The sequence below is a fragment of the Jaculus jaculus genome, chromosome X (assembly GCF_020740685.1).
Source record: "Jaculus jaculus isolate mJacJac1 chromosome X, mJacJac1.mat.Y.cur, whole genome shotgun sequence".
In the NCBI taxonomy this organism is placed as follows: domain Eukaryota; kingdom Metazoa; phylum Chordata; class Mammalia; order Rodentia; family Dipodidae; genus Jaculus; species Jaculus jaculus.
Genome location: NC_059125.1, coordinates 18,126,502 through 18,153,145, shown reverse-complemented (window position 1 = coordinate 18,153,145; position 26,644 = coordinate 18,126,502). Strand labels below are relative to the sequence as shown.

At 34.7% G+C, this 26,644-nt stretch overlaps 1 protein-coding gene across 1 annotated transcript in view; it reads right to left on the bottom strand.

Annotated features, from left to right (window-relative positions):
* Dmd (dystrophin) overlaps positions 1 to 26,644 on the bottom strand; it is a 2,157,654-nt gene that overhangs the window by 1,491,553 nt on the left and 639,457 nt on the right. Inside the window, exons 10-11 of the mRNA XM_045140973.1 lie at positions 7,427 to 7,615; positions 6,353 to 6,534 (exon numbers count right to left, since the gene is read on the bottom strand). Coding sequence (XP_044996908.1) covers positions 6,353 to 6,534; positions 7,427 to 7,615 — 371 coding nt within the window. The remainder of the gene's footprint in view (positions 1 to 6,352; positions 6,535 to 7,426; positions 7,616 to 26,644) is intronic.

Here is a 26,644-nt window from a genome sequence, read left to right as displayed (position 1 = left end):
TTTTTTTTACATTCTAAGTATGCCCATATCTAATAAAAATAAATTTAAAAAGAATGATCAGAGGTCAGTAAATGGGTGCCATGTCACAGCTCCATAGAAGTAAGAAATTTTAAGGTGCTATCACATAATGGGGTTATTATAAATAATGACAATATGCTGTGTATCTGACAGACTAAAAGAAAGGGTTTCAAATGTCTTCATTGTACAGCAATGGTAAGAGCCTGGTTCAGCTAATCCAGTATTCTACCTTTTTTTTTTTAGTTTACTTGAATATCTTTCTCCTTTTTTTTTATTAATTAGTTTTGTCTTCAGCAAATACAGACAGTTTGGTACCTTTTGATTGCTGTACTGATTCAATTACATTTTCTATAATTACCAAGATGACAGTATTTGTCATTTTGTCTTTTGCTTTCTAAATACCCTATATGGCTTTTATTCTTCTAGTCAATTTTATTTTCCTTCCTTTGTGGTAAAAATATTTTTCATGCATCATCAATGCCTGTATACATACTGTTATTTGTTGCTATAAGACTTACATGAAATATCTTTTATAAATGTGAGGAATTGTGATGGAAATTCCAACTCATAAAAATGTGAGTAAAATACTGGGAAAAATTTAACTATGTGGGTAAATATAAAAAGACAATATAAGAATTCCCCTACATATAGCTTTCTCTTGATGTGACTAAAAAGACACACTGAATAAAAATAAAATACAAGAGTGACTAATGAAGACAGGAAGGTGATATGATGTAGTATGGATTTGTGAAGGGGAAAGTGGGGGAAGGGAAGGAATTATCATGGTTTATTGTCTGTAAGTATGGAAGTTGTCAATAAAAACTAAAAAAGCAATGTCTTTTATACCAATCTTGTTTTCTTTATAGCAAAAATAGAACAAGAATGAAGCCATCTTGTTAGATTTTGTAGAGATTATAATTATCAGATAATTTTCCATGTTTCTTTCAGTTATTACTTTTGAAACAATTATTTTCAGTATGAAGCTTATTGCAGTGATAGAAACCACAATACATTTGAGACCCATTTTTCTGAAACATGTGTCAACAATATAAAGTGAATTACCAGATACTTACAATATTTACAATATATTACTAAACAGAGAAATAAATAATTTTGACCAAAATAAACACTACCTAAAATTAGCAAATAACCACTGCAATTTTAAATGTTGTAGTAATTAATATCCAAATGAAAGCAGAGATTGTCAGGTTGAGTCACACTATTGAATAGATCATTAAGCACACTAGGTTTTTCATAATCCCTAGGTTTATCAAGCTCATTGAATGCCACATAAAAGACACATTTCTAAATAAAAGTTCAAAAAAAAAAACAGCCCTAAAATGTATGTTTTCATCCAACATTGCAATTTCTATTCAGCCATCTTTACTGCCACAACCTAGGAAACACTGCCGACTTGTTTGCATACTCATTATAGGATCACAGAGGCATGCATCACTTTGTGGCTAACTTTAAGTGGCTGCTGGGGAAATGAACCTGGGCCAGAAAACTTTGCATGCATTTTCCTTTAATGGCTGGTTGATGTCCCCATTCCAACATTTCTCTTCTAGCAAATGGAACACAAATTGCAAAATTTACACAAAAGTAAACATGTATTAATATTTATTTTCTCATGTAATGGAATACCATTGTTTTATGCAAAGGATTTTGTGAGAGAAACAAATGTTTTCTTCTTTGAAAGTCTTGATTCATACTGCTTCTATCCGTACTGCTTGGCAACAGTTTAATAACTAATATTGTTCAACTATTCAGAGCAAGATTAAAGCTTAAAATGTAAACAAATTCATTTGCATTCTGAAAACAGAAACAGTAACATAATAAAGAAGCTATATAGCTGTATGTAAAATACTCTTGTGGCAAATACATTATGGGTAGGTTCAATTCAATCTCCCTGATTAAATACATAGAAAGTGGATGAGGAAAACCTCACAGATGTTATCACAAACTGAGGACAACTATTAAGATATAATGATGGAAACATATTTTAATGCTCTCCAGTGTGAACGGGTAATGTTTCCAGTCTGAGAACACATTCATTTAGATGAAAATAGAAGCCCATTCTCAGCTTGAATAATTTTGCCACTCCGTATGATCTGGAAAAGGCTATGGCACAATTAGCTCCATGACAAATGACTCTTGAAGGAATAGTAGCACATCATAATTATCAGTCAAGACTAAAGATATAGACAAAAAATTAAACATTCTTCTAATCAGAGCTATCAGGATTAAAGTTATAAAAATGTTAGTTTCATCTTCTTTTTGTGAAGACTATTTATTCAGTTGAGTATACTTTTAGTACAAAAATTATATTGCAACCACTTTACCTTAGGTCATATGGAAAGACTATTATTTCTGTAGCACAGCTAGCTCAAATATTCCTGTTGTCTCAGATATCTACATATTTTGTTTTTTCCCTTCCTATAGTATTCTTAAAATGATTGTGTCAGAAAGGCACCTCCTGACTTGCAATAAATGATATGATGTTTCATTCTCTATATATATCCTCTGTTCTCCATTAGGACACCATTTTCTGACATCATCTGAGGTCAAATAATATATATGTATATATAAATTGTGTCTTACTAAAATTGAAACTCAAAACAGAGAATTGATTTTGTTCACTCAATAACAAAATCAGTCCTGGGAATATAGTAAGTAATAAAAGTCAGTTGGATGAGGGAGTGTAAGAATAAGCTTAATTTTCAAATTATTATTTTTCCTTATTGTTACAAAAATACTACCCTCTTATTACTATGTATTCTATAGATTAGGCTTTTGTTTATAATTAAAATTATAATAGTCACATACATTATAATATAGAATGAATACTGTTTACATTTTGCTGCATTAGTACACCTTGAGAAAAATAAAAATGAAAAAAAAAGAAAACATTATAGCCATTTTCACTTGTGTAAATGCTAGTCTAACATATGTTAAAACTGTTACCTCTAATAGGGCCCACCATTAGTTGATAATGAATATATTATCTCTATTATGTATGGTCATTCTTGAATCTTGCCAATCCAGTATTTTATCTGACAGAGAAAGAGGGAGAGAGAGAGAGAGAATGGGCGCCACAGGGACTCCAGCCACTGCAAACAAACTCCAGACACATGTGCCCCTTTGTGCATCTGGCTAATGTGGGACCTGGAGAATAGAACCTAGGTACTTTGCCTTTGCAGGCAAATGCCTTAACCACTAATCCATCCCTCCAGCCTTGTGCATCTCATTTTATGTGAGTACTTGGGGAATTGAATCCTGGTCATTATGCTGTGTGGGAAAGCACCTTAAATACAGAACTATCTCTCCAGTCCCTGTTATCCTCTTTTAGTATTGGAACAGACAAGAATTGGAGGAAAAAAATATAAACCATATTTGCTAGACATATTTCTTCTCTCCAGTCAACTGTTGATGGTTATTCAAAATGATTTTCCATGTTATCTCTGGTGTTTCTGCTCTGATACTATTCATATCTCTGTTCCTGCTGCTATAAACAAGAACATAACTTCACTTGGCTTCCTTACTGATTTGCTTTCATTTTTTTCCCCTTACTATCACAAAGGTTTTAGTTTCCCTCTGTTTGTCCTAACTGCAATTATCAGAGAAGTTGATGGAACTTGCTGTGCTTATCTTTGTAAGTCCTTGTAGAAATGTCAGTAAATCTCCTTTGCTCTCTGCAGGCTGCATTTTTTCAATCAAATTAATTAGTTCATTCATAAAGAAGAAAATCTTCTGTTGTCCCTATGCCAGTTGTCTTTTCGTACTTCACAGTAGGAAGATTTTCTTCTCCTCTCTCTCTCACACACACATATCTCCTACCACTTCCCCTCAGTGTATTATAGAACACAAACTAAAGCAAAGCAAAACAAAAAAAAAAAAAATCACTTAGCTTATTCTTGGTGAGATTTCTAACTCAAGACTGTCAGCATGCAATGTCTTGTCTTAATCTATTTTATTATGAAATCAGTGGAGCATTGTTTTCTCATTTTAATCCCCCCACAAAATATTATCTGAAATTTGTAATTGACCAATACCATCCTAGTGTTACTAAACTGGATTATTGGTTGCCTTAGCTTTCATTTAATCCATTTATATTCATGAAAGTTGAAATGTGGAATGGTACACAATTAGGAAGGGCAGGAACAAATAATATTTGGGTAAATAAAAGAGGGGGGAAGAAGAAACTAGAGATACTCTGTATGTTTTAAATACCCTTCCTATGTAGACATTTTTTTAAAAAAATTAATTGTGAAGATGACTGAAAAACAAAGTACACAAAAGGAAGACAGTGGTATAGTATCAGAAAGGTAATGAATGGGCTGGAAAGATTTCTCAGTGCTTAAAGGCACTTGCAAAACCTGATGGCCAGGGTTCAATTCCCCATCTCCCACATGAAGTCAGATGTACAAAGGGCTGCATAAATCTGCAGTTTATTTACAGGTACAGAGAAGCCCTAGCATGTCCATACTCCTTTTCTTGTGTTTCCTTCTCTCCCTCTTTCTCTCTATCTCTCAAGAGAATGAATAATATTTTAGAAAAGGAAGGCTATAAAAGAGGAAACATTTTATATAAGGTTCTGTTTATTTTTCTGACTGTACTATAGTTAATACAAACTGTAGACTGTGGGTTTCTAACTATAAGTGGAAGACTCTGTGTCTTATGATTTATGATGATAAATATGTGGTTTAAGAAAATTTTTCCTGTGGATAGTATAGGAAAGGAGACTTAATAATTAGAATACATCTATTATCATTTGCACCTCTAGGGTTGCTTGCAATTAGTAAAATTGATGATAGTAGGACAAACCTGTCAATGTGTAGTATTGCCTAGCTTAGGCTATAAATATAGTGTGAAAATGCTGTTATATATCCCTTATTTTTCTTTGTAAAGGCATGAGCTTAAAAATGTGCTTTTCCCCCTCTTTATTGTCGTACTATAATTTAGTACTGGAAGAGCAATCCTTACAGCATAGCTAATGAGGGTTTTTTTTTTTTTGGTCCTATTTTAAAGCTTTTAATCTTCATAAATAATAGCTAAGTAAACTTAAGGCGCTTGGACAATTTCTTTAGCTTAATGTATTCAAACCCACAGTTGGCACTTCATTTCTTTTCATTTAAAAATAAATCTATCTTGTCTTGATAGGCTGCTCATGAATACACACTGCACAATATAAATCAAAGCAACACATCCAGAATGATGAAATCTGCTTGTTACCTTTGTAAGAAATATGCTATTTTCAGAAATATCTCAAAAACTGTTATTATTAAGCCCATATGTACTCTCAAAATAATTCATAGCCATAGGGTATTTGAATATGGATTTTCAAACACATTGGAAAATCTTGTTTTCAAGAGGATTTTCATAAACCAATGAGTAACTCTTTAATATTTGATCACTATTCCTTCAGAAGATAAGTTTCTTGTCAGCTATTACTAATAGGGGATTTTTATATACCTGGTTTCCTTGGGATGCTTCCATTCCTGCTATATTCACATTTTACTTTTTATAGAAAATATTCACCATGACAAAATTATGGGAACACTTAAATCTATGTCCTGTAGATGACAGCATTCCTGTTCAATAATCTCCACTTGAATTGCAGAAGTGAACATAAAAATGTTATTGACATGAAAATCCAATGATAATGTTCCATGAAGCAAAATGGCATGCCTTAGAAAAAAAACTGAGAATCTACATTAAATTATCCAACACAAAACTTGCAATGTATTTTTAGACAAAAACTGGCTACGTTGTTCACAGTGGCCATATATTTGTGATCCTTCTGACTCTGCCTCCCCAAAAACCTGGATTACAGGAACATGCTAACATGCTAATTAAATTTGCTAGTTTTATTAATTACAAAGACTTACTTGGCTTCAGGGCATAATGATTCATACACCCAGTGCTATTGAAGGCTTAGATAAAAAAATGGCAATTTCAAGACCTGATTGGGCTATGTAGCAGGTTCAAGCTAAGTCTGAACAGCATATTGAAACTGCCTCAAAAAAACGGGCAAAATGGAGTTGTGAAGATGGCTCAGTGGATTAAACATTTGTCATGCAAATTTGAGTATCTGAGTGTGGATATCCAGCACCCACGTAAATTCTGGGCAAATGTGGCAGTTCAGCTATAATTGCAGTGCTCAGGTGGCATAGACTGAAGTTCCCTGGTTGAAGTAGGTAGTGTCAGTGAGTTCTGGGTCATATCTAAAGTATATCACAGTATATAAAGTATATAAAGTGGAGAATGATGAAGAAAGATGTCCATCTGTGACTCCTACACACACGCACACACACACACACACACACTGGCTTACTTGCTTTGTTTTTCCATGCTAGCTACCCTGAGGCACTCCCATCTGGAATTTAGGAGATTCATTTGTTCCTGCACTTCAGTCTCTTCATCTTCTGATAACTTTCCACTTCCAATCAGTCTACTTCCCAACTGGAGAATATTACCAACCCGTCCTTGATGAGATGTCAAATCCATCATATAACCCTGATAAAGAAAAGGAAATTATTTTAATCAAAAATTTAGATAAGCCAGTTCTCATTTAAGTTTTATTATTGGCACTTTTAAACTCAAAGCCCATTTAAATACATATTCTCATTAACAGTATTTTAATTTACATTTCAGGGAACTCTGTTCTGTTGCTAATATGAATTAGAGAAATGTTGGATCTGAGAATTCCTTCTATAGAAACAGATCTTGAGAGAAGTAACTTGCTACAAATGCTTTAATTAGAAAGAACTCCCAAGAAGACCCATGAACGGCTTTAAGGGAATGGCTGGGTGTGATGACACAAGCCTGTTATCCAAGCTCAAGAGACTAAGGCAAGAGTATTACTGTGAGTTCATTGATAGCTTAGGTTTACTGTGAGTTCATTGATAGCTTGGGTTGCATAGATAGTACTAGGGCAGAGAGTACTACACGGAAAGAGCTTTCTCAAAGAACAAGAGAATCAGAAAAGTAGTTAAGGTAGGCGAAATCTCCAAGCCCGTAATCTCAGGGTACTCTCCTACTACCACATAGGTATTTGACTATACATTCAAATTAGGATGTGATGATAAGTGGACGTTCTGTATTGACCTCACAATTAGGCATCAGTTTTACCCTAACACAGGCTGTGCCATGTTTTTATATTCTTCTGAGCTATCTCTGGGCTTTTAAATTCTTCTAGGAATCATTTGTGAGCCAAACATCAGAATTGTGGAGAGGTGTTCTTCAAGTACTGGCTATTAGCATCCAAAACACACAAGCATTTGTTAACGTCACAAGATTAAAAAAAAAATGATATTTCCAAATTCACAGCTCATCTGGAATAACTGTGGAAAAGGCTACTTGTCATTACATGCCATGTCTTGGTTTCATAAATCAGTGTTTTGTGTACCTCATGAGTATGAAATTGTTCTTTCACTTCTTCAACATCATTTGAAATGTGTCCTTGGCTTTGCAGTGTGTCCTCAGCAGAGAGAAGCCATGAGAGTACTTCTTCTAAAGCAGTTTGGTAACTGTCCAGGTTTACTTCAGTTTCCATCAATGAACTGCCAAGTGACTCTTCTTCAGGAGCTTCCAAATGCTGAACAGTAAAATAAATAGTGTGTTACACAATTAGTGTTTTTGTGGACTTTTCCAGTACATTAAATGATAAATTGAATAAAATCCTTAAAATGCTAGACATGTCCATTTGCATTATCAAAGACATGAACAGCAGACACATAAAATAGCTTGTATTTTAACATCTTTATGAGTGCACACACATATTCTCAAATGACAGTTGATATCCATATGAAATCAACACTCGATTAAAGTTCTTCTGGATTATAATAAAAAGCACAGCAGTATTTCATTTCTTTATGTTGATCATTAAACACTGTGATATTTTAGCCTTGTTACATTTATCCATTCAAAGATGGAATTCTTTATGTATTCATCATTATAATTATATGTACATAGGTTTGAAATGGCTTTAAGAACCATGGAGCTGGGCATGGTGGTACACACCTCTAATCCCAGCACTTGGGAAGCCGAAGTAGGAGATCACTGTGAGTTCAAGGCCAGCCTGAGACTACATACTGAATTACAGGTTATCCTGGGGTACAGAATGACCCCAGCTCATAAAACAAAACAAAACAAAACAAAACAAAACAAACAAACAAACAAAAAAGAACCATGAAGAAGACCATAAGTAATGAAGAATTTCCAAAATTCTATAGACTAGTAAAAAAATCAGTGAGAAACTTCTTGTAGGAGGGGGATGAAGTTTGAAAAAAAAACCACTTGAAGAAGTATGTGAAATGTCAAAAGCATAAGGTTTGGGTGATTGTCACTTTTCAAAATGCCCTAGTAGTTCAACAGTTCTCTACATAGGAAAATAAAAGAGCACTTAATGGAGGGACCACAACAACAACTAACAATGCACTTTGTCATCTTAAAGAATGTAACCCCTGGGAACAACGCTATACTTTACACTTATTCTTCATTACAATAAAGTATCAAAACAGGGACATTTGCCACAAGTACACAACTAAGTAAGTGCTGGCAACTCAGTCAGTGTTTTTCAATTATTGCTTTTTTTTTTTTTTTTCTATATGAGATCCTGAAATCTTCATGGTTATTCCATGCTGCTTTTTGGTTCCTTTGTGATAACCCTATTTGTTAAAGCCAAGTATGTACCTGTGGTCTATAAGTTGCACAGATTTATACCCAAACCTTCCCCCCCCCCCCGAGTATTGTTGGTTTTGATTAAATGTGTTGGAGAAGATTAAATGTGTCTGAGAAGAAAGTTGTGTTTCCTTTAAATGATGTTAAAATTTGAAAGTCTTATATGGAGAGGAAGTGCTCACATGGGTACGTGATATAGGTTCAATAGGTACCTTATGTGTATTTATTGCATTTGTGTAAAGTTTCACTGATGCTCCATTAAGTGCAGATTTCTGCCGTACTCACAATATGTGTTTAATTAGATTTGAAGACAATGTAATGCAAGACCCATTGTCTGCCATTGAGTCAATGAGATCACTAAAACCCGAGGAGATAATGCTTTTCATCTCACCAAGACATTATTTGAAATGTAGAAGACAACTCAAATAAAACATAAATTAGCAAGAATGTCTCTTATTTCCTACTTGTGCCACCTTCTGATTATTCAACTACTTATTCTAAAATTGATGATCCACTAAAAGCTAATAGACCAATCACAGTTCCTTTTGGATTTCAGTTGTTCCTTAATCAGTAACATGAAGGTGAAGAAAATTAGTAGAATATTTTCTTAGTAAGTTATCTGTGTATTTCCATATTCTAGTAAGAATGAAATACATATGCATGCAATAGCTATGAAATGCAAATTATATACAGTATGAGTCTGTACTCTTTCAGTTTGCATACATGACTGTAGTCACACAAAATAGCAGTGATCAGTGAAATCCATGTGAATACTACAGCTACAAAATTCTTTATTCAGAATGTAGCAAAATAGAAAATTCTGAGTCAAGAAAGATTATGGAACAAACAGCTGTATATGTTAGTAATTTTAACACATTTTTTTCTATGTTTTGAACTGAACGGTACAAATTATGTAGCCAGCCCTGTGTGTTTGTGAAAAATTTTCAACTCAGTCTTTTACATTCTGCCTTTTCTGGTGGGATGAGATGGAAGATTTATTAAGAGCAGGACAATATCATTGGTGATCACAGGATTTTAGAAATAAATAGTTGTTTTTTGAAACTTAACTGTAAAATTTGTCATTGTGACTGAAAAATCTCACTTAATCCTACTGTAATGCTTGGCTTCCACCCCTGTAAATGTGAGCTACCATCCTTACCCCAATAAGATAATGGTAATAAATATTTGATAGGATGCTTGACCTGGTATAAAGACCTATGACAGTATAGGTGCAATTACTAAGCTCTGATATACAATTTTTCCAAATATTTCAAGTCTTTAGTTATCCCTATTGAGTCATTGCCTTTATTTTAGGAGACAGACAATATTGTAGAAAATAAAACCTCCCCAAAATTTAGGTGAATAAAAATTAACGATTTAAGTCAACTCTTTATATAATGTGAAGCTTATTTGAATTCCTGTTGAAGAATTTTTAAAAATAATTAGAAATTAATATTCAAATAATCATGTCTAAATTATAAGAAGCATTATTAAACACTGTATTTTAACATTTTACAAACTGAATGAAGATATTAAATATTTTATGATTTGTTGATCAAGGTAAATATTGAGATTGAATTTTAAATGTTATACATTATAGAGATCCCTTCATTATATGTAAAATTCCTAAGTTATGAATTTTAAAGTTTTGTGGGAAAATAAACATCAAGAAGGGGGAATAGGGATCAGTGATTAGAGGTGCTGGCATGTAAAACATGAAAGCTCTTGTTTCATCTGCCACTACCAAATTAAAACCACATTAACAAAATGGTGCATGCATCATCTGAGATTTTTTTGCAGCTGCAAATGTCCTTGGTTCTCCAATAGACACACACTACCCCCCAGGTTGTTTGCAGATAAATGGGTAAAAATATAAAAGAAAGATAAGCTGTTTAAAATTATATAACATTATTTATATTTATCAATTAATATATCAACACATATATTAAATTGTGATCAAAATAGTCACCTCAGCAATATTTTTTCCATGTTATACCACTTAGTTTCTAATTTTAATCCATGGCAATCAATTTGTGAAATGATAAGTTATGATAAGAAGTATTTACAAATTATACAAAATGAAAATATTAGTCTGCCAGTTCAACTAAAGAATTGTATTATTTTCTGAACTTTCATTCTACGATTACATAGTGTATGTTTAGGTCGCATCATTACACATATTATTTTTTTGTCAAGAGGAACTTTGTTTCATACAGCTCATAAAACAAAATTTGTTAGAATTCTTGAATTTCATATTTGATAAAATTCAAGAAGGGCAGGAGTCATTAATATTTGGATGGGAGGCCAATAGGAAATACTATGAACTTTAGGGGTAAAGAAATTTCCTAGAAAACCTAATCCTATTTTTTCACTCACTGTAGTTTTTCTCTCAACTACATTGGCCAAATAATAATTATTAGGCATGTCAGTGAATGAATGTGGTTTAAGTCTTTTTGTGTGTGTGTGAATTAGTAGTAAAAATTATAACCTATATTTCTTTTTTTCTAGTTTTTTAAAAATATTTTATTTATTTATTTGTTTGTTTATGAGAGAGGCAGATACAGAGAAAGAAAGAATGGGTATGCCAGGGCCTTTAGCCATTGCAAATTCCAGATGCATACACCTCCTTGTGCATCTGGCTTACATGGGCCCTGGGGAATTGAACCAGGGTCCTTAGGCTTCTCAGACAAATGCCTCAACCACTAAGCCAATTCATCAGCCCTATAACCTATGTTTCTTTATGACAGTGGTCAGAAATAAGTATGTAGGAGTACAGATGGAAATAATTTAATTCTACAATGTCCAGAAAATAAAATCTAATTTCTAGAGACAATTTCTAGTACTATCTTCTATTACCTTCTAATGAAACATAATTATAGTCTGCTCTCTCTACTACAATATTTTAATATCTAGTTTAATCTATATCTTATTTTTAGGAAATTATTTAAAATCTCTGTATCTTAATTTATTCATTTATAAAATAAGGAATATAAAAATATGTGTCCTTATATTATTGAAAATATTATATTAGATTGTGGATATAAACTACTAGGCATAGTTTGGGTTCCAATATCTGTAATGTCTATATCTGAGACCATGTTCATTGAAATGGAAATGATTTTTATGAGGCAATAGTTAAATGAACTATGAATTTTTGAATGCATAATTTTGGCATTTAAAATTTATATAAACCATCAAATGCCAACATTGTCATAGTGAAACCAGAAAGAGAGAAAATAAAACCACTAGAAAAATAGTGGAGAATGCATCCACAGGGAAGAGTGGATATCTGAATTGTTTTACGCTACTGATGAAAAAGCATCTATTTTGGCAATGTCCCAAGTTTTATGCTTGAAATAAGGAATGAAATTTAAATGGGATAAAATCTTTTCTTGTTCACTTCTTGTTTCTGTCACTTTCCTTGTTTTTTAATGCATAAATATATCATTAGCACACTGGAAAATTTTTCATTCTTAGTTCATTTACATGTGTCATCCTTATTTTTATCATCTAAGTCAATGCATATAGTGATTTTTTTGATATATTCTATAATCTTTTTGCTCCTCAGTGAAAGATTATTTCAGAGCTAAAGGATTACAGAGGGATAAGCAAGTGGTTCTTTTAGTAAATAACAGACATGCAATTCATAGCAACTAGGATTAGTGTTTGGAGGTATTTTTGCTACATTTCCTTGTTGTTTTCTAAGAGACAGAGCATGTAAACCAGGGTTTAATTTGAAATCAGACAATGAATACAGAAGTAATTTATGAGAAATTAATTCATCATTCTACATTGTACATAGCATTATATCTAAGAGCACCATCACATCAGTAATTTTTAATATTGCTTGTTTCTGGAATTTAGTTCAAGGTGTTAATTTTGACATGAAAAATATGTCCTGCTCTTATGATACTGTTAGAACAATCAAACAACAACTAATATCTGTGGCATTGCAATAGCTGCTGTTATTTATTGAGCAATAGTATCAGTCAATTTGTCAACCACTTAATGTTCATAGTATTTTTTTTTAACTGCAGCATGTCAGGATGACAGAGAATAGGGGGATGAAGAAATGAGAATTGGAAATGAAGTAACTTGCTAAAGGTCACAAAACCAATTGGTGGTTCTATGATTTAAAACAAGGTTATTTGTTTTGCAAACTGCATATCTTTACCATAATTTGAGGAACCTCTTTTAATAAAAAGAAATTTATTTTGTGACACCACATTTATATAACATCCTGATAAAAGTTCTATATAACTATATCTGTGTATGTACTCACTTTTTTATCAATCCCGAGTAAGTGATTTTGAATTTATGAAGAAAATAACTGGACTCTATAATGCCAATGAATAAAAAAAAAATCAAAAAAAGGATTCAAAATTATTCTTTCTAGTGATATACCCTCTTATGTCAGTAGAGAAACACAAAGACAATGATGATAGGACCTAGATTATTGTAGCAGTTATTTTCTTATTGCTGTTAAAAAGTACCCAGCAAAGAGCAGCTTGTGGGAGGAAAGGGTTTATTTTGGCTTACAGACTCAAGGGGAAGCTCCATCATGGCAGAGGAAACAATGGCATGAGCAGTGGTTGGACATCACCACCTGGACAACATCAGGTAGACAGTAGCAATAGGAGAGTGTGCCAAACATTGCCAAGGGGAAGCTGGCTATAACACCCATAAACCCACCCCCAACAACACACTGCCTTCAGTAGGATTAAATTCCCAAATTGCCAACAGCTAGGGACTCAAGCACTCAGAACACACAAGTTTATTGGGGAAAACTGAATCAAACCACTACTACATTCCACCCCTAGCCCCCATAACCTGATAACCAAGCATGATGTAAAATATAATGCATTTTAACTTAAATGTTCCCAGAGATTTTATCAATCCCAATAATGTTCAAACATCTCCATAATCCAAGGTCTTTTTTTTTAATATTTTTTAATTAATTAATTTATTTATTTATTTGAGAGCGACAGACACAGGGAGAAAGACAGATAGAGGGAGAGAGAGAGAGAGAATGGGCGCGCCAGGGCTTCCAGCCTCTGCAAACGAACTCCATACGTGTGCGCCCCCTTGTGCATCTGGCTAACGTGGGACCTGGGGAACCGAGCCTCAAACCGGGGTCCTTAGGCTTCACAGGCAAGCGCTTAACCACTAAGCCATCTCTCCAGCCCAATCCAAGGTCTTTTAAGTAGCCATAAAATCAGAAAAAAAAACATAATTTCACCGAACAAACATTTATACTGCAAGAGATGGCATTGGGCATATCAAAGAAATACTCAAACAATACACGATATAAAACAAACAGGGCAAAGATCAGATTTTGTTTCTCTAAGTCTGACATCTCTAACCAGTGACAAGGCTTCAAGTCTGATAATTCTAACCAGTGACAAGTTTCTGTAGTTCCAATCCCATCCCTCCAGCTAGACTACTCACAATCCTGGAAAACTTCATCCTGTGTCAGCATCTCCCTTTGGCAGCCATCTCATAGTACCAGGCGGGCTGCCAACATGTTAATATAGGGTAGGGGTAGAGCTGACTTTGAAGAATGAGACACTCCTTCAGAATTCAGGTGCCTTCAAAATAGTCTGCATTCTTCCTGCTGTCCCAGTGCAGATCAGCTGGCCCAGTCTCAATGGTTGTAATCTCTCAAACAGCTGAGTAGACAGCAGTTTTGGCCCCAAGATTTATTTCTTTCCTCTGTCATATACCTGTATTCACACCAGTCCATTTCTATGTAATGCAATCCTGCACAACTTCTCAAGACATGGGCATAACAGTAAGCCTCTCACATAAACTGCTTTTAGTCCAGGCCAGGCAAAGTTCTTTCTCACCTTCATAAGCCAAACCTCACAGTCCATAGTTCTTACTACATTCAGGTATTTCAACTCTGACTAGAATAGTCCATCAAGCTGTACTTACAGCACTGCAAGGTATCTTGTATTCCAAGGTTTCAAATCCTTCCACATTCCTCTTGAAAATCAGCTCCAAAAGGCCAAAACCCATACATTCATATTTCTAGCAATGATACCACATTTCCACATTTTACTGTTACAGTTACCTTCTTATTGTTGGCAAAAAGCACTTGACCAAGAGCAGCTTGTGGGAGGAAATGGTTTATTTTGGCTTACAGACATGAGGGGAAGTTCCATGATGGCTGGGGAAATGATGGTCTGAGCTTAGGGTGGATATCCCCTCTTGGACAACATCAGGTGAACAACAGCAGCAGGAAAGTGTATCAAACACTAGAAAGAGTAGCAGGTATAACACCCATAAACCAGCCCCCAACAATATACTGACTCCAGGATGATTCAATTGCCAAATTGCCAATAACTGGGGACTCAAGTACTCAGAACACACAATTTTATGGGGGACACTTGAATCAAACCACCACAATTACCAAACATACTCTCTGTCATTGACACAGAGGAAGCTGAGCAAACAGCAAAGCTAACGATTTTTTTTTTTTTTTACAGGAAGTTAGGTGTCAAGACCACTGGTTAAACTCTGCCTTCTGTATTTTATGTTGTCAAGGTTAATGTTCTTAACTATTACAAAATCCTTCACAGAAATTTAAAATATGTTTTAGACGCTCCATTTAGGAAATAATTTATCATTTTACACATATTCTTGTTTTTATATGGGTCCATATTAGTTTTAAAATCTATCCAATACCATAATTAATTGAAAGTTCTGAGCCAAAAATGTTACACATTATTTGTATGAAAAAATTGGAGAATAACCACTTGTCTTTTAATGTCTGCCCTACTCCATGTTTCATATGGTAATAGAAAGTTTAGGTTTTTGGCTCTCTGTTATAGATATCACCCTGCTTCTCTTGAACTTAAGTGTGACATATAATTATTTATTGGTCAAGTGGATAAATGTGTGAAACTTCTTTATTAAGACCTAATTGGAAACAGGCATGTTATTCCCTATTGAGGGGGGTAGAGTTAGGGTGAGTAGATCTCTGAAGGTAAAAAGGCCAGGAAAGTTTACACTTGCTAGAAATCAAAGATGATCTGATATTTTATCTCTCTTGCCTAGTTGCATAGACTATTAGTCTATAGTCAGTCAGGATGCTTCCTGGGAGGGAGGGCTTTCATAGGATTTAAACACTGTGGTTGGTCAACTTCAGCCCCTGAAACTCAGTGCCAGAGGTAACCACTTCCTGAGACAGCTCCTAGCCCTAACCAACCAACCAGCTGGTCCTCTGGTTCACCTGGGCCAGAAGACAGCCCATCACCTTAATGTTATAAATACCTTTGCAAGGGGAGGGCAGGTGCTCTCTCTCTCTCTCTCTCTCTCTCTCTCTCATCACTTGGGAATTTCCAGTATGGGTGAGTTTTTCCCTCCACAGCTCAGGCCCAAGCCCAGGCCCAGCCTGGATAGGCCCCTAGCCCTTCCTCTCTTCATGGGTTCTTTATCCCCTCCAGCTCCTCACATGGCAGGATCTCCTTGAACGTGCTTTTCTCTTTTTTTTCCATGCTTTTACCCCCCCAGGCCCTCCACATGGGATCTCTAGCCACATGCGTATCCTTCCTTGGTTATACTTCCCCCCAATAAATATAATCATTTAAGAATTGTCCTTCTCAGTTTTCATTTTTATTCAATCCTTTCACTAAAATTAGATACAAACCTAGGTTTGGGGGTATAAGTGTCTTCCTGGACTCTTAACACCCCACTACACTATGCATTTTGCTTCCTTGTAAAGGATATAAAACAGGCACAGTTATCCTTGATTCTTGTTCACAGATGTGAAGACAGCATACTAGAGCATGACAAAATAAGATGATCAATGAACTATGAATATCTTGATGAGCAAAGCTTCCTTACAAGGATTCCAGCATATTAAAATATACAAAGTTTAAGAGAAATCATTATGAAAGAGGAAGAAACTTAGTTTTTCCCTAATCTGTAATTGTTTTTATTACTAAAATAAATCTTAGAGGCCATGTGATATACTAACAATAAGGTAAGTTTCTAGGAGCTGAAAGTTTAGCATAAGAATGCACTTGTAAGAATTAGTATGTGATTTAAAAATAAATGTTCTAGCATAAACTCAGGTAGACATCTGATGTTATATCTTCTTCCTAAATATCTGTTATAATTTTAAATTCATAAATTAGACATAGAAAGAGTTTAATAAAAATACCTAATAACTAAATAGAACAGTTACTAGATGCAGAGGGACCACAAAAGTTGATAAGCACCATGAGAGTAGAGAGGTTATTTATTTTAGTATCTGATATGTGGTATAAAATAATAGATATTTGCTGAATGAAAGAAAATGTTTTACCACAATTTCTATAAGATTTTTTGAATTTCATATATTTTCTTTTACATGTTTATTATTATCATTAACAACATATTTCGTATGTATGCATCATGTGTAATATGAAAACTTCAAAGTGCCTGATAATAAAGAAAGATCACAGGACATCTAAGTCAACACAGGAAAGAAAGCAACTAAATACAACATTCCAACAATCACTGGCTCGGTACACAACCTGAGAGAGATCACCAATATATGTGAGGAACAGCATCTGGATGGTTTAATTTGATTGTCAACATGGGGAGGATTTAGAGTCACCATGGAAACATATGTTGGATGTGTCCCTGAGGGCATGTCAAAAACTGAGTAGGGAACATCCCACTGAATGTGGGTGGCACTATTTTATGTGTTGGTGTCCTAGACTAAATAAAAAGGGGAAATCAAGCTCTGCTTCCAAATGGCAGATGCCATGTGTGGTAGATTGATTAAGGTGTCCTCTATAAATGTGTTCTGAATGCTATATCCCCAGCTGGTGGCAATATGGGAATTGGACTCTCTTGGAGGCAATGTATTGTTGGGGGAGGACTTATGTGTGTTATAGCCAGTTTCCCCTTGCTGGTGTTTGGCAGTCTCCTGCTGCTATTGTCCACCTGATGTTGGCCAGAAGGTAATGTTCACCCTCTGTTCATACCATAGTTCCCCCTGCCATTTGGAGTCTGTAAGCCAAAATAAACCCTTTCCTCCCACAAACAAAAAGAAAACTTGTGGCATAAATCACAAGTTTTCATCTTACATTTTATTAATATACAGAGACTCTAAGGAAATTAGGCCAGTTCCAGCTTCTTTTCTTATCTGTGCAGAGAAGAAAAATAGCATATTCCACTTGTATTTATTGCACCCATTGACTGATTCATGTACAATTTGTCTCCCTATTTTCTTCTGCAGAAGATGTCCTATGTTTGAGGACATTAAAACTTACATTTGGAGAGAGAGAGGGAGAAAGCTCATGAGCTTATGGTATCAAGCTTTATAAAGACTAGTAGATTTCATTATCAGCTGAAATTCATGTCCTATGCCTCAAGGAAAATAATAAAATTACCCTGTTGGTGAAAGGAGACCCTAAGTCCCACAAATGGAGTTGAAGGCAGAAAGAAATTTTCCATCCCACCCACATAAGCCCACGTTTCTTAAAGGTTTGAACCTCAGAGTCCCATGGCCAATTAAAGCTTTCAATCTCAGAAAGTCTTATAAGTCAGAAAACTTTGAAGAGTGTACAAAGTCTCATTGCAATGAGTAGAAATAAAGGTATAGACACTTTTTTATTATTTTCTTGGATGTGGAGAAATCTCACTTTCTTTGAAAAGTGAGCACTTATAGCACATTTGGCAATGAACAAGCTGGAGAGCTGCTGGATTCTGGCCATATGAATACATAAATGTCCTTTGCATTCAAGAGCAAGTCACAGGGAAGGGTATAGAAGTTTTGCCAAATTTATATCTCTTGTTTTATTACATTTCTCACATTTTCAAGAAAAAAAAAACTCAAGTGGGCTAACAGGATAATCACTCCTGGCTCAAGGTAAAATATTGTAAGATTTAAAAAAAAATATTGCTGGGCGTGGTGGCGCACGCCTTTAATCCCAGCACTTGGAAGGCAGAAGTAGGAAGATCACCATGAGTTCGAGGCCACCGTGAGACTATGTAGTGAATTCTGGGTCAGCCTGAGCTAGAGTGAGACCCTACCTCGAAAAACAAACAAACAAACAAACAAAAATATTTTTAAAAAATACTTGTTCAGGGGCTGGAGGGATGGTTTAGTGGTTAAGTGCTTTCCTGTGAAGCTTAAGGACCCTGGTTGTAGGCTCAATTTCTCAGGACCCATGTAAGCCAGATGCACAAGGTGGTGCATGCATTTGGAGTTTGTTTGCAGTGGCTGGAGGCCCTGGTGTGCCCATTCTTATTCTCTCCTTTCTCTCTCTCTTTCTCTCTCCCTCTCTCTCTCTCTCTCTCTGTCACTCTTGAATAAATGAATATAATAAACAAAAATCTAAAAAATATGCATAATATAAAATGAAGAAATGGAATCATGCATAGGAAAGAAAAACTGACAGAAAATACATGTTCTAAAATCGTGCCTTTCATTTTACATTTACACTATGAACTCAAAAGTTCATTGAAACTTTTTCATTTAAAATAGATTGGGAATTTTCATTTCCAGATTTTTTTTGTAGATGTGTAAGATTTTTTTTTTAAATTAAGAGCATAATTTGCAGAGATACATCATGTGTTGGTACCATTTTTTTCCCTCTTCCCTTCATTCATTCCACTGAAGGCCTTTCTCAGTGGGTTTGCTGGTATTCCACATGGTATTCTGAGTTATGTGTTGTGAGAGCAGCAGCCAGTTAATGGCCATGGGAGGGGATGTTTCTGTGCATGATGTCCCAACCTTTGAATCTTACATTCTTACAAACCTTTAATATTTTTCAAATATTTTATTTATTTATTTATTTATTTATTTATTTATTTATTTATTTAACAGAGAAAGAGAGAGAGAGAGAGTGAGAATGGGCATGCGAGGGCCTCTGCAAACGAACTCCAGACATGTGTCCCCCTTTCTGCATCTGGCTAACATGGGTCCTGGGGAATAGAACCTGGTTCCTTTGGCTTTGCAGGCAATCAACTTAACCACTAAGCCATCCCTCCAGCCTACCCTTTAATATTTTTAAAATGACACATTATAATGAAATACTGCTGAATATTCATTTGAAACACTATTTCCATAGTATGAATTTCTTATAAAGTACACATTTGTTTTCAACACTGCTAACACAGAAACTTTACCTTGAAAGAAATGATGAAGGGTTTTTGCTGCTTTTGGAAAAATCTGACAAATAATCTAGCATTAATAACCACTTGCAAAAATTAGGATATTTGAGACAGTAGATTTTGACAAAGATTTATAACTTACGCATTTAAAATCTTACTTTAATATGAAATGAAATGGTTCTATGATATAAGACACAACTTTGGTAGGGTGCACCCACTTATTTCAAAATGTTTTTGACATTCTATTGTTTAAGATAATTCAGTCTATAAACCTTGATTACAATGTATTGAGAATGTCATGCTGCTAGTAAATAATGGAGAGGCCTGCTGTTACCTGATCTTATTAAGAGTATCTGATTCTCCCTTGAGACATAGTACTATAGATTAGATGAAATGATCTGAAAACTTGCAACAAGCAAACCAAAGAGCTCTCTTTACCACCATACTGCTGAACTTTTTTATAATAGCTAGGATATAGAGTCAACCTAAGTGTTTATCAAGAGGTAAATAGATTTAAAAGTTTGCAACTATAATATACACAATAAAGTAATATTCTTCCATAAAAAAAAGAATAAAATCTGCATAGTTTCAGGACAATAGATGGAAAAGGAAATAGTGTATAAAACCCCTTTATTTGTTTCTACTATAAAATAATATATAGAAAATTTTAATATTATTCTAGGAAGGAAATTGAATATTTTTACATCAATAAAGTAAAATAATTAGAAGATCTTCAAATGTTAAAAATTGAGCAGCAATTAACAATGTTAATATATGGATGATGTCATAAGAATTAACCAGCAAAGAAAAGTGAAGCATGTTTTTGGTTTGGTTTATAGAAAAAAAAAAAATCAGGAAAACAAAATTCATTTTGGGTACAGCAGAAATAGTCACCACTATATTTTGAATCTTGTGATTTAGAAATGCTAGGACACAGCACACTCTGACCTATAAAGCTTCTGAGATAATCAAATTGTGCCTAGGCCTGAAGGTACACACATGACATTTGTTTGAAAGAATTGTGCTTGCCTTGTAAAGTTCTTCTATAATTTTATTAACACAGGTTGTTCCTACACTTGGCCAAAATTGCGTATTTCTCTCACAGCCCTAGAAGAACTATGAGCTGCCAATTATCATGGGAACAGTTTATCAGAGTATGGATTATCTGAAGGTTTTCTCTTCTATTTGGCCTTTTCGCAGCTCATTAGCACGTCAACAAGAAAGTTAAGGCTAAGTAAAGAAAGGCTGCTAAAATTCTAAAGAAATAAATTTTCTCTTTGTCAACAGCAAACCTAACTAAGCATTTGAAGATGTAAGAAAACTTAATCAAAATGGGATGGATAAAAATGTGTATATGATTAAAATTTGCTATGACTAATTCATTTGCACTGTATTATTTAAAATTATTATTTAATTGAGTGGATATTCTGACATTCAATAGGACTGAAAGACCTTTATTTTTAAAATGCAATAGAATACCATTAGAGAATAATTTCATTATGAAATAGTTAATAGTAATTGCCGATACACTGACCATTGTATTCTGAGTTACTGCCCCTTCTCTTCAAGTCAGGCAGGAGCATTCATGACCCCATAGTGATTACCAATAAATTAACTGAGGACTGTTGTCAATGGAATGGAAGCAGGGTAGAAAGGAACATAAGAGTAAAACCTGATGGGATTATGATCAATTTGTGTTATGTTTATATTTTAAAGTTCTTAGTAGAAAAAAAGTAACAAATTGAAAAACAGCTTTCCAAAAGGATTATTATGACTGAAAAGTATGTCTTATGGGAGAAAAGAATTGCACTACAAATGAGAACTAGAAAGATTCTCTTTTGATTTTAGAGCTGCCAATTTATTTTGTGCAACCAGCACATGGAGATACAATATAACATGTAATTTTGATCTGGATAGACATAATAAATTAAAAGAATTGCATATATTTTATCTATTCGTTATAGGTAATGAATTGCTTCACATGGAATTCATAGTGTGTCATATCCTTTATTTTTTTTCTTCTCTTTATTAACATCTAAGACATTAATAATAACTGATAAAGCTGCCTGGTCTATGTAGTGGCAATTGACCTATATAGATGAAAATTTCAAATAGTTTTTCAGAAAATTGTTATGATTACAGAATTGTAAACATGAAAGCAATTAGCAGAGTAGATTACAAATTCAATACATACAACCTTTTTTAAAATTTTGTATAGAATACCTATGAAATCATGAATTTCTGTTTCTTTTTATTCTTATAAATGGTTCTTCAATAATAATTGCTTATCAGGAAGCTACAAATGGAAAACAGGGAAGATGGATAAGTATATAAAAGCATTTCCTGTGTATGCATGAGGACCTTAGGTCAATCCTCAGTATCCATGCAAAAAAACAACCTTGGGGAGAGTTATGAATGCCTTTAATCCTGGCCTTTAGTGTGGATGGACAGGAAGCTCACTTGGGTTCCCTGGTCAGCCAGTCTAAAGGATAACTGTGAGCTACAGTTTTAGTGAAAGACTCTTTTTCCCAGATGGAAGAATGATAGAGAACAACACCCAAAATCCTTTGAATTAAGTCCAATGCACAAGCATGGGTACACACACATGTATGGACCAAACACAAACAGATATACCACACATACTACAAATGACACACTAAACACACACACACACACACACACACACACACACACACACACACTCACACACACACTCACACACACACACATTACACTACAAAAGGCCAGGTAAATTTTAAAGAAATCTTGAAATAGCCCTATAACAAGAGATAAATGCATTTACATTTTATTAATAAAAATAAGTATAACTGAAAGTAATGTTATATAAATGAAGTGAAGAGGAATTGGAAGTTTCAGAAGTGAGGCCATTGTAGAATTAATATGATTGTAGAACATATAATATCATGGATTTGTTGAACCAAAGTTGCAAATAGGCTTAAAGATGGAAAAGAGATGTGAAGGTGATTATGTAGAGGAAATATAATCCAGAAGGAGGCAACAATTTAGCTACAGTGACTAGAGAGGAATGAAAGAAGACAACCATGCTAGACAAAGAGACTAGAGAAGAAAGTATGGAGAAAGAGATATTGTATTTGATTTATAAAATTATACTACTGGATTTAACTCTTATTTACCCAAAGAGCAAAATGAATTCTCCAAAAGAGAAAAACAAAATTTTACTAGGGGCTCAGTACGGGCATATGGAAGGATGCAATTTACATACAATTTACTGAAATACAATGTACTGTTGAATTTGAATTGTGATTTAGTTTGTTCCTTTTTAAATTGATAAGAAATATTAAATAACTTGGATTAAAGTTTGATATTTTATGTTTCAAGTTTAGACATTATCAAGGAAGTAAGAATGATCTAGCAATTGAATCCTCTTCATTGGATTAGGAAATTTTTTTGGTGAAGAATGTGGTGATTTCATGAGATTAATAAATGTGTAGGATTAATGAAGACCCCCTTTAGGTATATCTGTGATATAATTTCCAGAGACAAGGAGACCAAGAGGTTTCTTACCCAATGTTAATGACAAAATTAATCACAGGTTTGTGTTTGTGGTGCTAGGGAATGAAAACAAGCACTTGTGACTGGTAGGCAAAGCATGAATTAATTCATTGTTAAATTGGTAATGTAGTAGTACTTCCTAAGGAAATGAAAGTTAGGGACTTTTTAGAGGACCAAAAGTCAGTGGGGACATGTAGCTATGGGCAGTATGCACCCTTGTGTCTTCCTATATTCCCATTTTCTACTTCCTGTCCTTATAGATGTGAGTTAGCTCCTGTTCCATGTGCTTCTATCACCATAATATTTTGCCCAGACTTGTCAGATTTGGAAAAGAACCATCGACTGAAGTGTCTAAAATGATGGGAAAATGAATTACTTCAATTCTGCAGAAGTTTTAATGGTTGTCCCCTATAGATTCAGAAGTTTACTAGAGCTTGTAATTTAGATCTCGTGCCACTTGGCTGGAGGAGGCATTACTGGAGACAGATCTGATTTCCAGTCTATGATATGCAAGGTGCTTGAGCTTTGCCTGGGGTTCCTGAAGTGTGCATGACTCTCAGTGTAGAACTGAGAATGGGGACAAACTTCTTCCAAATTATGGAACCTCCCCTTTATCTGCAAGCTTCCATAAATCCCCTCCTCTCATACCTGTGCCTGGTTTGAAAGTTCATCCCAGCAATCTGAAGCTGTCTGCTACATATTCTATTTGCTTTTCCTCAAGTATTTGGTTGAAGAAATAAAAATTCTGAATAACACAGACAATAGGTAAAGAGATTGAACTCACTGTTATATCTACCTGATAATTCATGTCTTAAATCTTTGGACCTGGCTTGTGGGATGAGTTATGACATTATAAACTAAAATTCCCATTAAAGGCTGAGTGGATTGATAAAGCTCCAGTGATCATAGAGAGATGGAATGTTTCAAGTCAGAGCCAAATTATTTTGGGCTGTCTTTAGCCCCTTAGTAGCCATTTATTGCCTACCTCCATGTTTGAACCAACACTTTGGTGACTATCAGTTGATCAGGTGTAATCCCTTTGGTAATGGAAGAACAGATCCCAGCTTTCACCGACCCAAAGGCTAAGAATGTCTTCAGACACTATCTGAGGCCTATGGTGGAAATTTTTCAGCTTTGCTGCAACTGCCTATCTGATGGTCAGCCAATATATTTGAAAAGTGCATTGACTTATGACTTTGTTTTGTTCTATAACTATAAAACCTTCATGAAATTGTTAACACATTGGAACATGGAGATTGGGGTAACCTAATCTGTGTTCCTTGGTCATGGGCAATCACATTTGGTTCCAGAATAAACTAAAATCTTACCTCCTTTGAGGAGTGAGCTATGTATTTTGCATCGACAACATATTTAAAATTAGGAAAAACCTAAATGCTGGAAACAGCTTTGTAGTTGATTCTGATCAAATCTCAGAAGAGCAGAATGCCAAGAGAAACATGAACAGTAGTCTTTGCTTCTGAGTTTTCATATAGGAGTATGAAATCTATTTTGAATTGGACAAGATGTTTTTCCTACTAAACTATGGAAATAGAGTTGTCTGCAACTTTCTTTTGAAAATTTATAGGAGGCTGAGACTAAAGGTGATAGGAAAATTAATTTGGCAGAGGAAATGTTAAGACAGCACAGTAGCTTCGCTGTAGTATGGCTATTGGCTTCTTTTAGCAAGATGTTCTGCATGTATCAATAATGAGTTGAAAGTTTTGAAGATGGAATGGTGAGTTGTTATATTACCACCAAGACAAAGAAGCCAAGCACTTTACACTGACACAATGAGAAAAATGCCTAGCAGGCAGGTCAGGAGTGGGCCACATCAGAGGCTATAGTTTGGAAACTTTAACTTTGAAAAATGTTCCCTTGAGAAGATAGAGCCTCAAGGGTATTTTACTTAAAGGGCTATCTAGGGAAGTATTTACTTAAGTTTTGCAGCTCAGCCCTCAAATTCTTCTGCCAAGTGTTTAAAAGTGTTCTGGATTCAACTAAAGATCTTGACATCTTTCATTTATACTTACTTTACAGACATGGCAAATGCACCACTTACATAGTCATAGAGGTTTGTAGGGAGACTTCAATGCAAGGACTGGTTGGCCAGACTATTTTTGAGGGGCTAGGTTCCCTACAAATAGCCTCTGAGAGGGTGAGGTTTCTCATCTGTGAAAATGAATCCTAAATTTTCTGCAGAACCCAGAGAGTAGACTACAACAGGGATAGTAAAGTCATCCAGGACTATCCAAATCTATTAAAAGTTGCACCATCAAACTTCAAGTATGCTACAGCTTTTAATATTGTCCAATTGGATTTTATCTTTGATTTGGCCAGTTCCTTCCTAGATATTATGGTGTTCCTCCCCTCTTAAGAATTTTAATTTTATGCCACTGTTTATTGAAAGTATGTCATCACTTGTATTTCATCTTACAGAGCTCACAAATAAAGTTTCATGTTGATTCTCAGAGAAGAGCTAACTTTGGCTTTGGAATTATCAAGATTATTGAAACTCTAGAAGTTGAACTGTATTCATTTACCATTATTAGAAGGATATTAGCCATTCCGTGTCCAGTTAATGGAATAATATGGATTAAAGTGATGTTTTCAGATGTTCTGTTGATGAAGTTTTGTCTTTTTTTTTTTTTTTCTGGTTTTTCAAGGTCTGGTCTCACTCTAGCCCAGGCTGACCTTGAATTCACAGGTAATCTCAGGGTGGCCTCATAATGGCAATCATCCTTCTTCAGCCTCCCGAGTGAGTGCTGGGATTAAAGGTGTGCACCACCACACCTGGCAAATTTTGTCTTTTGATGACTTGTTTAGATTATCATGGTAATTTGTTTTAAAGTGCCCAGGGGATTAGTGAAGCACACTTCTGAGTGAGTCTCTATTGGCATATTCAGATTGTTTGCATTATGAGAGTTCTGGCTTAATCAAAGGATTATTTCCATAATGGTGTAATAATATGATGGCATCATTGGAAATGAAGATATGTAGGAGATGAAGCCTAGTTAAAGGAATTATGTTACTTGGTGTCAGTATGTTAATGCTAGTTTTCATTTTAGTCAATTTATATCTGTTTTCCCTCTGCAAAGAAGCAAAGAACAGAATCTGTCACATGCACCCATTGCCATGATTTTATTTACAAGTACATGAGGTCAAGCGATCATCACTGTCCATAAATTTAAAAATCAATCCTTATCCCATTGATAAAAGTAACTAATAATCATAGGAACCTGAAGTGGTCATAGGAGTAACTTCCAGAGTCATAGGGAAATTCAGAAATATGAGGGGCCTT